This window comes from Schistocerca cancellata, chromosome 2 (genome assembly GCF_023864275.1).
Source record: "Schistocerca cancellata isolate TAMUIC-IGC-003103 chromosome 2, iqSchCanc2.1, whole genome shotgun sequence".
In the NCBI taxonomy this organism is placed as follows: domain Eukaryota; kingdom Metazoa; phylum Arthropoda; class Insecta; order Orthoptera; family Acrididae; genus Schistocerca; species Schistocerca cancellata.
The window spans coordinates 433,159,627-433,174,819 of NC_064627.1; the positions used below are offsets into that span (position 1 = coordinate 433,159,627).

The 15,193-nt window shown below is 44.6% G+C and overlaps 1 protein-coding gene across 2 annotated transcripts in view; it reads right to left on the reverse strand.

The window, feature by feature from the left end:
* The window catches only part of LOC126161908 (glucose dehydrogenase [FAD, quinone]-like), a 181,560-nt gene that overhangs the window by 166,076 nt on the left and 291 nt on the right, over window positions 1-15,193 (reverse strand). For both annotated transcript variants that reach the window (XM_049918069.1, XM_049918070.1), the window contains exon 2: window positions 14,914-15,116. In XM_049918069.1, coding sequence (XP_049774026.1) covers window positions 14,914-15,116 — 203 coding nt within the window. The remainder of the gene's footprint in view (window positions 1-14,913; window positions 15,117-15,193) is intronic.

The window sequence follows — 15,193 nt, forward strand, 5'->3', positions numbered from 1 at the left end:
TGTGTTTTCCCCACATTGCTGATGACGTATGTCTAAGTGTACTTGCTTTTGTAAGGAGGCAGCCAGAATGACCATTTACAGAGTAATAGTTTTCTAAAGTTTTTCCAAGATTAGTTTTCTTTTCATTTGGTTTTGTTAAACATTTTACTAATATTTGCGTGATGAAGTGATGTAAATGCAGCTGTGAATGTTGATTGGCGTAAGACAGTTTTAGAGCGAAAAAGAACTCGAAGGACTGTTTTGATTGGCTGGTCATTTTGAACAACCAATCAGAGTTAAGCATTTCCCACATATTGCATGTAGTTATAGGACCTGGAAGGAACGGCAGTGAGTGAGTCGCTAGTCAGCTTTCGGACGTGCACGTCATGTTGAACGCTTCCGTCTTTATTATGTGTAAAATGAAGAAATAATTGGCTTTTTGTCTCCAGATTGTGTGGCCGTAACAGCAGTTGCATTTACAGACAGTTTTGTGAAGTTTGCTAGTTTTTGGATTGTTTTGTTGGAAAGAGAACCACTTGTGAACTTCTGGCCTTTGTAAAATTCCACGTGGCATGTTTCATATTCGTCTATGGAATATTTGGTGAGCAATTTCTTTATTAGATATCCACTGAAAAAGGACCAAATGTGAAACTCGTATACTGTAGCAGAGTAATGACTGTAAATCGTGTGATAATTTGGGTTGGACTTAAATACATTCCTGGCTGCCTTGTGTGTGTACGGGGTTGTCTGAACTGTGAGCTGAGGACAGCGATATAATTCGTTAATTAAATACAGGTTGATAGCAAGTTTTATTTTGAACCTAAAGAAATAAAAGAAATTGTTGCAGAATTTTGACATTTTTCTAAAGAGATGAAGCAATTATCCTCAACCCAAAAATTGTTATAAGATATTACAGCTACCAGAGTTTACGCAGACTTTGCAAACGTAAGTACTGACAGCGACTTTTTTTAAATGCTGCTTTTAACACTGTCTGAACCGTATCTACATACACTCCTTGAAATTGAAATAAGAACACCGTGAATTCATTGTCCCAGGAAGGGGAAACTTTACTGACACATTCCTGGGGTCAGATACATCACATGATCACACTGACAGAACCACAGGCACATAGACACAGGCAACAGAGCATGCACAATGTCGGCACTAGTACAGTGTACATCCACCTTCCGCAGCAATGCAGGCTGCTATTCTCCCATGGAGACGATCGTAGAGATGCTGGATGTAGTCCTGTGGAACAGCTTGCCATGCCATTTCCACCTGGCGCCTCAGTTGGACCAGCGTTCGTGCTGGACGTGCAGACCGCGTGAGACGACGCTTCATCCAGTCCCAAACATGCTCAATGGGGGACAGATCCGGAGATCTTGCTGGCCAGCGTAGTTGACTTACACCTTCTAGAGCACGTTGGGTGGCACGGGATACATGCGGACGTGCATTGTCCTGTTGGAACAGCAAGTTCCCTTGCCGGTCTAGGAATGGTAGAACGATGGGTTCGATGACGGTTTGGATGTACCGTGCACTATTCAGTGTCCCCTCGACGATCACCAGTGGTGTACGGCCAGTGTAGGAGATCGCTCCCCACACCATGATGCCGGGTGTTGGCCCTGAGTGCCTCGGTCGTATGCAGTCCTGATTGTGGCGCTCACCTGCACGGCGCCAAACACGCATACGACCATCATTGGCACCAAGGCACAAGAGACTCTCATCGGTGAAGACGACACGTCTCCTGTTGGAACAGCAAGTTCCCTTGCCGGTCTAGGAATGGTAGAACGATGGGTTCGATGACGGTTTGGATGTACCGTGCACTATTCAGTGTCCCCTCGACGATCACCAGTGGTGTACGGCCAGTGTAGGAGATCGCTCCCCACACCATGATGCCGGGTGTTGGCCCTGAGTGCCTCGGTCGTATGCAGTCCTGATTGTGGCGCTCACCTGCACGGCGCCAAACACGCATACGACCATCATTGGCACCAAGGCACAAGCGACTCTCATCGGTGAAGACGACACGTCTCCATTCGTCCCTCCATTCACGCCTGTCGCGACACCACTGGAGGAGGGCTGCACGATGTTGGCGCGTGAGCAGAAGACGGCCTAACAGTGTGCGGGACCGTAGCCCAGCTTCATGGAGACGGTTGCGAATGGTCCTCGCCGATACCCCAGGAGCAACAGTGTCGATGTACTGTGGAGACCTCACGCCCCACGTGTTGAGCAATTCGGCGGTACGTCCACCCGGCCTCCCGCATGCCCACTATACGCCCTCGCTCAAAGTCCGTCAACTGCACATACGGTTCACGTCCACGCTGTCGCGGCATGCTACCAGTGTTAAAGACTGCGATGGAGCTCCGTATGCCACGGCAAACCGGCTGACACTGACGGCGGCGGTGCACAAATGCTGCGCAGCTAGCGCCATTCGACGGCCAACACCGCGGTTCCTGGTGTGTCCGCTGTGCCGTGCGTGTGATCATTGCTTGTACAGCCCTCTAGCAGTGTCCGGAGCAAGTATGGTGGGTCTGACACACCGGTGTCAATGTGTTCTTTTTTCCATTTCCAGGAGTGTATGCAGAGAAATGATCTGGTGATCAGGGGCCATACTGAGGTAGGTGGAACTTTTGTAGTGCATACTACACCCATGAACCATGGACCTTGCCGTTGGTGGGACGCTTGTGTGCCTCAGCAATACAGATAGCCGTACCGTAGGTACAACCACAACGGAGGGGTATCTGTTGAGAGGCCAGACAAATGTGTGCTTCCTGAAGAGGGGCAGCAGCCTTTTCAGTAGTTGCAGGGGCAACAGTGTGGATGATTGACTGATCTGGCCTTGTAACACTAACCAAAACGGCCTTGCTGTGCTGGTACTACAAACGGCTGAAAGCAAGGGGAAACTACAGCCGTAATTTTTCCCCAGGGCATGCAGATTTACTGTATGGTTAAATGATGATGGCATCCTCTTGGGTAAAATATTCCGGAGGTAAAATAGTCCCCATTTGGATCTCCGGGTGGGAACTACGTTCTACGGATCAGAGCGTGGAATGTCAGATCCCTTAATTGGGCAGGTAGGTTAGAAAATTTAAAAAGGGAAATGGATAGGTTAAAGTTAGATATAGTGGGAATTAGTGAAGTTCGGTGGCAGGAGGAACAAGACTTCTGGTCAGGTGACTACAGGGGTATAAACACAAAATCAAATAGTGGTAATGCAGGAGTAGGTTTAGTAATGAATAGGAAAATAGGAATGTGGGTAAGCTACTACAAACAGCATAGTGAACGCATTATTGTGGCCAAGATAGATACGAAGCCCACACCTACTACAGTAGTACAAGTTTATATGCCAACTAGCTCTGCAGATGACGAAGAAATTGAAGAAGTGTGATGAAATAAAAGAAATTATTCAGATAGTGAAGGGAGACGAAAATTTAATAGTTATGGGTGACTGGAATTCGAGTGTAGGAAAAGGGAGAGAAGGAAACGTAGTAGGTGAATATGGATTGGGGGTAAGAAATGACAGAGGAAGCCACCTGGTAGAATTCTGCACAGAGCGTAACTTAATCATTGCTAACACTTGGTTCAAGAATCATAAAAGAAGACTGTATACATGGAAGAAGCCTGGAGATACTGAAAGGTTTCATATATATTATATAATGATAAGACAGAGATATAGGAAGCAGGTTTTAAATTGTAAGACATTTCCAGGGGCAGATGTGGACTCTGACCACAATCTATTGGTTATGAACTGTAGATTAAAACTGAAGAAACTGCGAAAAGGTGGGAATTTAAGGAGATGGGACCTGGATAAACTGAAAGAACCAGAGGTTGTAGAGAGTTTCAGGGAGAGCATAAGGCAACAATTGACAGGAATGGGGGAAAGAAATACAGTAGAAGAAGAATGGGTACCTCTGAGGGATGAAGTAGTGAAGACAGCAGAGGATCAAGTAGGTAAAAAGACAAGGGCTAGTAGAAATCCTTGGGTAACAGAAGAAATATTGAATTTAATTGATGAAAGGAGAAAATATAAAAATACAGAAAATGAAGCAGGCAAAAAGGAATACAAATGTCTCAAAAATGAGGTCGACAGGAAGTGCAAAATGGCTAAGCGGGTATGGCTAGAGGCCAAATGTAAGGATGTAGAGGCTTATCTCACTGGGGGTCAGATAGATACTGTCTACAGGAAAATTAAAGAGACCTTTGGAGAAAAGAGAACCACTTGTTTGAATATCAAGAGCTCAGATGGAAACCCAGTTCTAAGCAAAGAAGGGAAAGCAGAAAGGTGGAAGGAGTATATAGAGGGTCTATACAGGGGCGATGTACTTGAGGACAATATTTTGGAAATGGAAGAGGATGTAGATGAAGATGAAATGGGAGATATGATACTGCATGAAGAGTTCGACAGAGCACTGAAAGGCCTGAGTCGAAAAAAAGCCCCGTGAGTAGACAACATTCCATTAGAACTACTGACAGCCTTGGGAGAGCCAGTCCTGACAAAACTCTACCATCTGGTGAGCAAGATGTATGAGACAGGCGAAATACCCTCAGACTTCAAGAAGAATATAATAATTCCAATCTCAAAGACAGCATGTGTTGACAGATGTGAAAATTACTAAACTGTCAGTTTAATAAGCCACAGCTGCAAAATACTAACATGAATTCTTTACAGACAAATGGAAAAACTGGTAGAAGCTGACATCAGGGAAGATCAGTTTGAATTCCGTAGAAATGTTGGAACACATGAGGCAATACTGACCCTACGACTTATCTTAGAAAATAGATTAAGGAAAGGCAAACCTACGTTTCTACCATTTGTAGACTTAGAGAAAGCTTTTGACAATGTTGACTGGAATAATCTCTTTCAAATTCTGAAGGTGGCTGGGGTAAAATACAGGGAGCGAAAGGCTACTTACAATTTGTACAGAAAACAGATGGCAGTTCTAAGAGTCGATGGGCATGAAAGGGAAGCAGTGGTTGGGAAGGGGGTGAGACAGGGTTGTAGCCTCTCCCTGATGTTATTCAATCTGTATATTGAGCAAGCAGTGAAGGAAACAAAATAAATATTCGGAGTAGGAATTAAAATCTATGGAGAAGAAATAAAAACTTTGAGGTTCGCCGATAACATTATAATTCTGTCAGAGACAGCAAAGAACCTGGAAGAGCAGCTGAACGGAATGGATAGCGTCTTGAAAGGAGGATATAAGATGAACATCAACAAAAGCAAAACGAGGATAACGGAATGTAGACGAATTAAGTCGGGTGATGCTGAGGGAATTAGATTAGGATATGAGACACTTAAAGCAGTAAAGGAGTTTTGCTATTTGGGAAGCAAAATAACTGATGATGGTCGAAGTAGAGAGGATATAAAATGTAGACTGGCAATGGCAAGAAAAGCGTTTCTGAAGAAGAGAAACTTTGTTAACATCGAGTATAGATTTAAGTGTCAGGAAGTCATTTCTGAAAGTATTTGTATGGAGTGTAGCCATGTATGGAAGTGAAACATGGACGATAAATAGTTTGGACAAGAAGAGAACAGAAGCTTTTGAAATGTGGTGCTACAGAAGAATGCTGAAGATTAGATGGGTAGATCACATAACTAATGAGGAGGAATTGAATAGAATTGGGGAGAAGAGGCGTTTGTAGCACACCTTGACAAAAAGAAGGGACCGGTTGGTAGGACATGTTCTGAGGCTTCAAGGGATCACAAATTTAGCATTGGAGAGCAGTGTGGAGGGTAAAAATCATAGAGGGAGACCAAGAGATGAATACACTAAGCAGATTCAGAAAGACGTAGGTTGCAGTAAGTACTGGGAGATGAAGAAGTTTGCACAGGATAGAGTAGCATGGAGAGCTGCATCAAACCAGTCTCAGGACTGAAGACCACAACAACAACTATGACAAAGACAGTGAACAAACATTATGCACAAATTTCTAAACCCGCCCTGCCATAAAGGGATCACCAGTTTAGTATTGGGAGGGTAAACATCGTAGAGGGAGACCAAGAGATGAATACGCTAAGCAGATTCTGAAGAATTGCAGTAGTTATTCGGAGATGAAGAGGCTTGCACAGGATAGAGTAGCATGGAGAGCTGCATCAAACCAGTCTCTGGATTGAAGACTTAGGAACCATCATATGGGTATGCAAGCACAGTAACTGACATCAACCACAACTGTGTAGGTCCACTTTGTGTACAGCATGGCTTAATTGTGTTCCAACTCAAACTGCTTTGCTGCCACATGGAATTTTTTATTGGGGTGGTTTACCATTGCGCTCATCCCATTTCTTCAACTAATGCCCTCATTAGAAATCAAACACAGTACCTCCACATGCTAAACACAAGTGCTGTCATTAAGAGATACTGTAGACAATTATGTCAGACAGTAAATATCTGTAATATTGTGGGGTAGCACAATTCAGATCAAAAGGCAATAAGGAGTTCAGGATATAAGCTGAAAAAATAAATAACTCTGTGAAAAAAGAAGCTCCCAGAAACTGATGCCAGGCAGATAGGAGTAAGAGCACTGGGGGAATAATGAAGAGTGTGAAATTATACTGGTCATATAAAACACATAATTAATTGTTCTGTTTTTCAGTCACCTTTGATGATTTAAAATTAAATCTTAAATATAAGCAACGAGTTTCCATTTTTAACATTTTGTTTATAATTCCATCACTGAAGAAGTCCTTAGAAAAGGTCTTCTAACCATAGTCAGAAATACCAAGTCGTGACATATTTGTCATTTAATGTTTGCAGTTCTTGGTTTTCTAAATTTCTGACACAAGCTTTCAAATTTGTGCTGATATCTCCACCTCATTTCAAAACCATGTTAAGCCTTGAAACTGTTTGTTTTTGTATCACCTTATGTTAGTAATGGTGTGGTTCGGTGGGTAAGTGCTAAACTGTGGATCCAACAACCTGAAATATGATTTCTAGTCAGGCCTAGGATTTTTTTTCTGTCACTTACCACTTCTTTCACCTCTCATGGCACTTGTTAATGTGAAAAATGCCAAGCTGCACCTTTGTTTGGAATCCATGTCAAACTGTAGGTTCCCCTATAATTGGTTGAGTAAATCAGTGCAGGTCAGTAAAGGGCAAGGGCATACCACTTTAAATATCTTGCTTATTAAAGCAATGGTGTTCAAACCAACCTTGGGTCATTTTTATATTAATTATTAAGTGTGAAGACCAAGGACAAAAAAGAGATGATGAAGGCAATGAAAACAAGATGACGATGATAACATTTGATGCTTGATTGTCACATCAAAGTTTTGAAGGGGAAAGGTGACCATTTAGTCTTGAGAGGAACTCTCACTGAGGAGACTATAACACTGACACAAAAACCACTGAAATGAAAGGACTTGCATTAGGTTGAGAGTGTGGTGCCGATGAAATCGACACTGTCAATATGCGTCCATCTTTGGACTCTAAGCATTATCTTTGGCTGTTCCACCACATTCAAGTTAGTTCTTTGTGATCCTTGTATGTGTTAAGGTTAATAAATGAACTATTGTTAAATGGGTGTGATTATTGGTGCAACCAACCTGGTAATCCTCCTCAAGAGTAACACAAGAGTTCTTTGGTATTTCGAAAATTAAAGAGCAATCAAGAAAGTAAACAGGTACTTATGATCAAGAACAAGTTTCATGATTACATGAAGGGATGATAACAATTGTGTTGTGCAGTAAAATTCCTTTTGAACAGTCTATCAATGCTTTTATAATCAGATCAGAAAGGGCAAAGCAAGGTCAGTAAGTGCGCCGATTCTGCTTGCAATACCAGCAATCGAGCCTCCATGTGTTTACCTCCCACTACCCCTCGCAAGTGTGCTATCAAGACTGCCATAATGTGTACTGACAGTTCCGCAGGGCCACACCCTCCTAACACGGCAGCGTTTGACACTCGGCCGGACACAAGTGCGCATGCGTCACAAGCATCACGTGTTCCCGAACTGACGGCTCCTAGCCCGCCCCTCGCAGACAGCACCTGAAACTATGCAACTTCGGCTCCTGCGCGCTTCCATGCGACCGCCACTGACAACACAAACAGTGCACTCGCGCCAAGCGTTTCGCCCGCGAGCGAGCTGCCACAGGCCGCGCCCTCAGACAATGGTCTCACTAATGGCTCACGAACTCTCCGAGCTCACCCGACCATGGTGCCACTGCTTTGGGCCGGCGGCCATCTTGTCGCATTGACTCCTGGTACACTTCGCCGCCTCGGCTCCCGTCGGATCCGCCGAGTGGCCTGAACACCACGCCCCCGCCTGCCACACACTGTAAACAAACCGCCTCCGGTCCCACCGGCAACATTTTCGTTGTCACCAACGGCGCGGTTCACAGGCTTCGCCTCACGCCAGGTCCCCCGATCTCCAATAAACCACATTGACTTTGTTCCGAGTGCCGCTCCGACCTTAAAAATCAGATTTCTGAACTACTAAGCTCCAGCGTCATTGAACCCTCTGCCAGTAGCTGGTCTACACCCATACATATGACACCTAAGAAAGACGGGTCTTGGCGCATGTGCGGAGACTACCATCGACTAAACACACGAAGAATTATGGACACCTACCCCATACCCAACATTGGCGACTTTACCAGTTCCCTTACAGGTGTGACCACGTTCTCTGTCATTGATTGCAAACGGGCCTACCACCAGATCCCCATGGCACCTGAAGACATTGAGAAGACAGCAATCACCTCCCCAATCGAGTTATTTCAGTTTCAATTCATGCCCTTTGGTCTGAAAAACGCTTCATCAACGAAGTGCTATTCGATCTAAAATTCTGCTTTGCATATCTTGATGACATTCTTGTGTTCAGCTCCTCCATCAAGGACAACATTCGACATGTGCAAACTGTTATGAACACTTGTGCCAGCAGGCATCGAGACCAACCAGGACAAATTGTAGCTACATCAACCCGCTGTCACTTTTCTTGGTTTTCGGGTCTCTGCCGACGGCATTTCACCGCCCCCTGAGAAAGTACAAACAATACTAAACCTACCCAGACCTTCGTCATTCAAAGAGCTCCGGCCCTTTCTGGGGACGGTTAATTATTATCGCCGACATCTACCTCAGGCTGTGGAGTTTCAGGCTCCACTGATGGACGCCTTGGCAGGCACCAATCCTTCTGGATCTCGGCCCGTTCCATGGACCCCTGCTATGACTGACTCTTTCACTGCCCTAAAAAATCTTCTTGTCAAGGCCTGCACCATCGTGCATCCTCATCCAAATGCGCAGCTTTTCATCACCACAGACGCGAGCGATATCGCCATTGGCACTGTCCTTAGCCAGACAATCGACGGCCAAACTTCGCCCTTGCAGTTCTTCTCGCGCAAGCTCACCAATGCACAACGGAAATATTCTGCGTTTGACAGGGAGTTGCTTGCGGTCTACGAAGCGATTAAGCATTTTAAGACTGACATTGAGGGACGCTCTTTCTATGTTTTAACGGACCACAAACCCCTGGCTGCGGCCATTACAAACCCGTCAGCTGACCCGCCTCCTCGTCGATTTGGATACCTGGACTTCATATCTCAGTTCACCACCAATGTCAGACACATAAAGGGTCCTGACAATATATTGCTGATTTCCTTTCACGAGTCGATGCCATCCATTCACTGTTAGACCTCTCTGAACTGCCTAACCTCTGACCCACCGACAAGGAAACACAAAACCCGATTTCAGACTCTACTTATTCACTACACTTCATCCGCACCACCTTCCTTGGGATTTCTGGTGTGATCTGGTGTGACGACAGTACGGGCATGTTACGCCCCCTCATCCCAACCATGCTCTGTCGAGCTGTCTTCAACGCATTGCATAATTTAGCCCACCCCGGTGTTCGTGCGTCCGCCCGCCTCGTAGCGGAGCGCTTTGTGTGGAGAAATGTCAACAAGGACTGCCAGCAGTGGGCACACTCCTGCGTCGCATGCCAATGCTGCAAAGTTCACAAGCACACTTCACCCCCCCTCGGCGCCTTTCCGGTCCCTCCTGGGCGTTTCCAGCATATTAACATTGACATTGTCGGCCCTCTCTCCCCCTAACGGCTTTCATTATGTTCTCTCGTCTATCGACCGAACAACTCGCTGGGTCGAGGCTGTCCCCCTCCCCAATATTACGGCAGAAACTGTTGCTCGAGCTTTCGTCGAGTCATGGGTATCATGTTTCGGATGGCCAGCTATCGTCACGACTGACCAGTGCAGACAATTTGAGTCGGACCTGCTCAACGGGATTTGTAACATTTAGTCCATCCGCCGCATCCATACCACAGCATATCACCCGCAAAGGAACGGGCTAGTCGAGTGCTGGCACTGCACTTTCAAGGTGGCTCTCCGATGGCACGACTTTCTATGGACGGAGGCCCTTCCCCTTGTGCTATCGGCATTCGTGCGAACTATAAGGAAGACCTCAAAGGCACAATAGCCGAGCTCATATACGGCCAGAACATTGTTCTCCCTGGCAAACTTGTGAGCCCTTCCGCTTCTCTCCCTAAGTCTGACTTACCTGCCTTTGTGGACCGCGTCAGATGCCACTTCATCAACCTCCATATCCCTCCGTCCACCAGCCATTCCTGCCCTAAGGTTCACGTCATCTCTGGACAATTACAAGTATGTCATGCTCTGAGATTACACTGTCTGTGCTCATCTCCAACCTCCACATACTGGCCCGTACCGAGTTCTCCGGCACTCAGCCAATACCTATGACATCCAGGTGAAAGATTCAGCTGTTACAGTCTCTATCAACAGTCTTAAGCCTGCTCATGTCGAGCCTTCTTCTACCCCCCCTCAGGCCACGACCACTCCACTCACTGCCGTGGCTCACAACACTCCGACCAGTCCCTCCATGTCGGACTTACACACTTGATCGAGCGACTTCCAGCTCCAATCGTCGAGCTCTCCTCCAACCTCGCCCTCTACTCCGGTCTCACACACTCCGTCGAGTGACCACATGCTCCCCACGTCGCCCGGCGGCGAGGGCGTGATCGTAGGTCACGATCACGCCCTCGCCACCGGGCCCTTTGCCGGTCCCTTCAACCTCTCCACCGTCGCCTGCCTCGTCCTGTCAAGGTATCTCACACCCCCCTTTCTTGAACATACCCTCGCTTGAGGTGTTGGTGGTGGCTGTCCCCCCCCCCCCCCCCCCCCGGACATAATCCACGACATCTCAATAATACTGCGCAATTATATTTTGTTCGTCATGTGTTTCTCTTCATCCAGTGCTCATGACACAACCTCCACCATTCCCTGCCACCTGGTGAAATGTGTTTCCTTCCCGTCCGATGTCGACCTGGGCATGCTTCGTGTGTTCGCCACGCCCACCGGAGACATTGTTGTCATCGCTCCATTCCACCCGCAAACTGCTGGCCTACCTGTCGCCGCTCGACCAGCACGATGCCCGGCTTGCTTCAACAACTTCCAGGTTTGGTGGCCGAACCTTCCTTCACGACATCTACCCACACAGCTCCCCAACGACACTGTCGAGCTGACCGTGGTCCGGCTCCCACAGACCACCCCTGCTGACGCCATAGTCACCCCCCCCCCACCCGGCCTATCAAGAGTACTCCGTACTGTATGGCGGGGGGGGAGGGGGTGGGAGGGGGGGGGGTGCTATGTGGCGCCAATGGAATCGAACACCAACATTGATATGCGTCCATCTTTGGACTCTAAGCATTATCTTTGGCTGTTCTGCCATGTTCAAGTTAGTTCTTTGTGATCCTTGTATGTGTTACAGTTAATAAATGAACTATTGTTAAATGGGTGTGATTATTGGTGCAACCAACCTGGTAATCCTCCTCAAGAGTAACACAAGAGTTCTTTGGTATTTCGAAAATTAAAGAGCAATCAAGAAAGTAAACAGGTACTTACGATCAAAAACATGTTTCATGATTACACGAAGGTATGACAACAATTGGGTTGTGCAAGAAAATTCCTTTTTAACAGACTATCAATGCTTTTATACTCAGAGCAGAAAATAAGTTGAAGCTGTATAAGAGAAGATATTTCTTCAGCTTAACAGAATGAAGTGATGGAGTACTGACTCAATTTCCACACCAAGAAGGAATCTGCAGTTAAATGCAGTCACTGAGCATATGAAAAAAAAATATAACTGAAAGTTGTCATAATAGTTTGACATCATGTTTGGCCTGTGTAAGTAAAATATTTCCATGAGCTGCACTGCAGCAGAATGTGTGGCTGGCTGGCATGCTGTAGGATACCAGTTCAGACCCAATCACCAGCAATTATTTGTCATTTCTGGAGGATTCTTGAAATTTCTCATGTTAATATATTCTGTAATACTTGATGTTTGTATAAATGGCAGGATTCTTCATGCAGGAGTTCAGTTCTGCCTGTACATTGGTCTTTAAAACAAACATACTTTCAGTGCTAAGTATTGTACTTCAGTGATGAGCCTGCTTTCGGACTGGACTTGACTGTGGTTACGATGTGACATTCTTTGGCACAGACACCAGGTACTTCGAAACATCTGCATTGCCGTGTCTCTAATTGGGCAACGTAAAATTCTTTGCCTATGTCAACAGGAACCACACAACCATTACATCATTCTCAAGGTCAAAATATTCAGGAAACAATGGATTCCAAAACACGAACTCCATATCAGACATCCATCAGTGTTTTCCAGAGATGCTGGTCAGGACCTGATGGAATGGATGAAAGTATACAGCAGGAGCTCCATTACAGGACCAAGGTGAAAAACAATGTTTGGTGACAGTCACAGCAAATCACTTATCAGAAGAACAACTGAAGAACAGGACTCATTGTCATGGGGGAAATGACACAGTCCCATAAACAGAATGTTCTGGCCCTTTACCAGACTGTGAACTGAATATGACAGAATTCAACAAAATCCCACACTTGATTGAAGGAGTCGCAGAAGACTTGTATCGAGCTCTTCTGATAAAGAATGTCACAACTACCAAAGAATTCTTCAAGTGGTACCAACGCATTGGGAAAATACAACAGGGAAGAAATGGATGAAAGAAGTATGACTGAACCCCAAATTTGGTTCCTGCAGCAGTTGTGGAAGACCACCATGACTTCACATCTCTCATAAATCAAGTAACACGGTGCAGCAGTTTATGGTAGCCAGAACTGTCAGACTGAGTAAGCAAGAGAGCGCAGCTATGAATTCCAAACCCATACACCAAGAGGAATGTTGAAGAAGAAGAGTATAGATTTTTAGCACCAATCTTTTCCACCATTCGAACATGGGAGTAAGAATGGTCTCAGCCAACTCTGATCTATACTGCAGCAATCAAACAACAACCCAGCATCTTATCAATGCAGATACAACCAACTCCCCCACCAAATATAACGCCCTGCAGAATAATACACATTTGGAGGACATAGGACAACATGCCGTTATGTTTCCACTGTGGACACCCTGGAAATATTGTACGCTACTGCAGAGAAAGAAGATGAGTCTTCGACCACCACTACGCCACTGGAGGTCAACTATCACAAGAGTTCTGTCCACAACAGTCAGCTGCAGACAATTATAGTCAACAGAAGGGAAAGTACGTTTTAAAAATCGAAAATGCTGACTCAGTCATTGTATTTAGAAAAAATTCACTGACTGAAATATGGGTACAAGCTTATCATGGATAAACATTAACATTAAATCTAAAGTTTAATTTTTATAACACTGCAAATCCAGTTTTTCTGCCAAATGTGCCCGAAAAACTTACAGCACAAGTTAAGAGAACCAGGGGTTAGATAGGATCTGGATTAAAATCTATTTTTCCACTAAGAGAAAGCTTTATTTACTGCAGAGGGCTGGCTCTAGCCAACGCTTAAAAGTGCACTAGAAACAATACTGAACACTTCATGGAGTCATAAAATGAAGTTTAAAATTCCTAAAACAAATTAATAATAATTTGTTGCTTTAACTGTTTAAGTGCTTAATTCTGGCTACTATACACATGGTTCTCTCTCTCCCTCAGTATGTTGTCCTAGAGACTGGACTGCTGAAGTACTTTTCGTAGGACAAGCTACTGCAGAGACTTTGGGATTCTTGCACTCATATACCCATACATTTCATCCCTACCAATTTTTGTGATTAATAGTAAGGATGAACTGTAAAATTAAAAGTTACAATACTAAAGGTAAACACTGTTTTCAAATGGACTTTATGACTATGTCTAGGGTTCAGAACAAAGTTTTATATTTTGATGCTGAAGTCTTTACCAGATAGGCACCAGGAAAGAAATTGAGCATCCCCAGAAATTCAACTATAAAGTAAAGGTTACATGACTACCCAATACTCCTACAATTAATGAAACTATTTGAGCTCAAGTATATTAATTCTGGATAATACTAATGAACAAATAAAAAATATTGTAGTTTTACCAGTATAGTCAGCCAATAGCATTCACTAAAGTCAGTCAATTTACACAAATAGTTAGCATAAGGTGGTAGATGGAAAGATAAAACATGAGGAAGAACAAGCATCTTTTTCAGATTAGCTGCTTTTCTACTAATGCACATTATTGCCTACTTTAAAAACTCTGTAAATAATTCTAGCAATTAACAATGTGAGTAGATAATCATTAGTTATAACTGGTTGATAGTGTACTTTACAGAAGTAGCCTGCACAACTGCTTCTGTCATTGCATAAATTGGCTCATGTATACCCAACACAATTCTGTGCCGTCGTATGATGTACCGTACACTACATGCATTGAATGGAAAGGTGGACTTCTAATTTCTGTTCTAAACAACGATGCACGAGAGCACCACCTTGATTATGACAGAAAACCTGTGTTGCAAAGCAAACATGCAATGCGAAGTTGAGAGTTAGAGTAAATAATATGAAATAATTCCTGGGAGCAGAAACTGAATGATTATTCAAGTAGAGTTGTTTTCCTGTATTGTATAAAGAAGTGGACTGGCTGTTTAACAAGTTATTGCGAAAAAAATACCTTTTGGTTGAGACCTTTGCATGCTTTCTCCTGTCGGACCGTTCTGTACTGCCAATCATAGCCTGAAAGCTGCAAAAGAGGTGCAATAAGAGGAACATCTAGAAACGGAGGCGGGTATCCGCCTGCTTCGATCAGTAGTACTCGTACGTTAGGATCTTGTGCCAAACGAGCAGCAACAATAGAACCTGCAGTTCCAGCACCAACTATATAAATGTGACCACAAAAAAAACGAAAAAAATTATAAAACCGTCTAAATATTACACAGTAGGCGTGGCGTAAA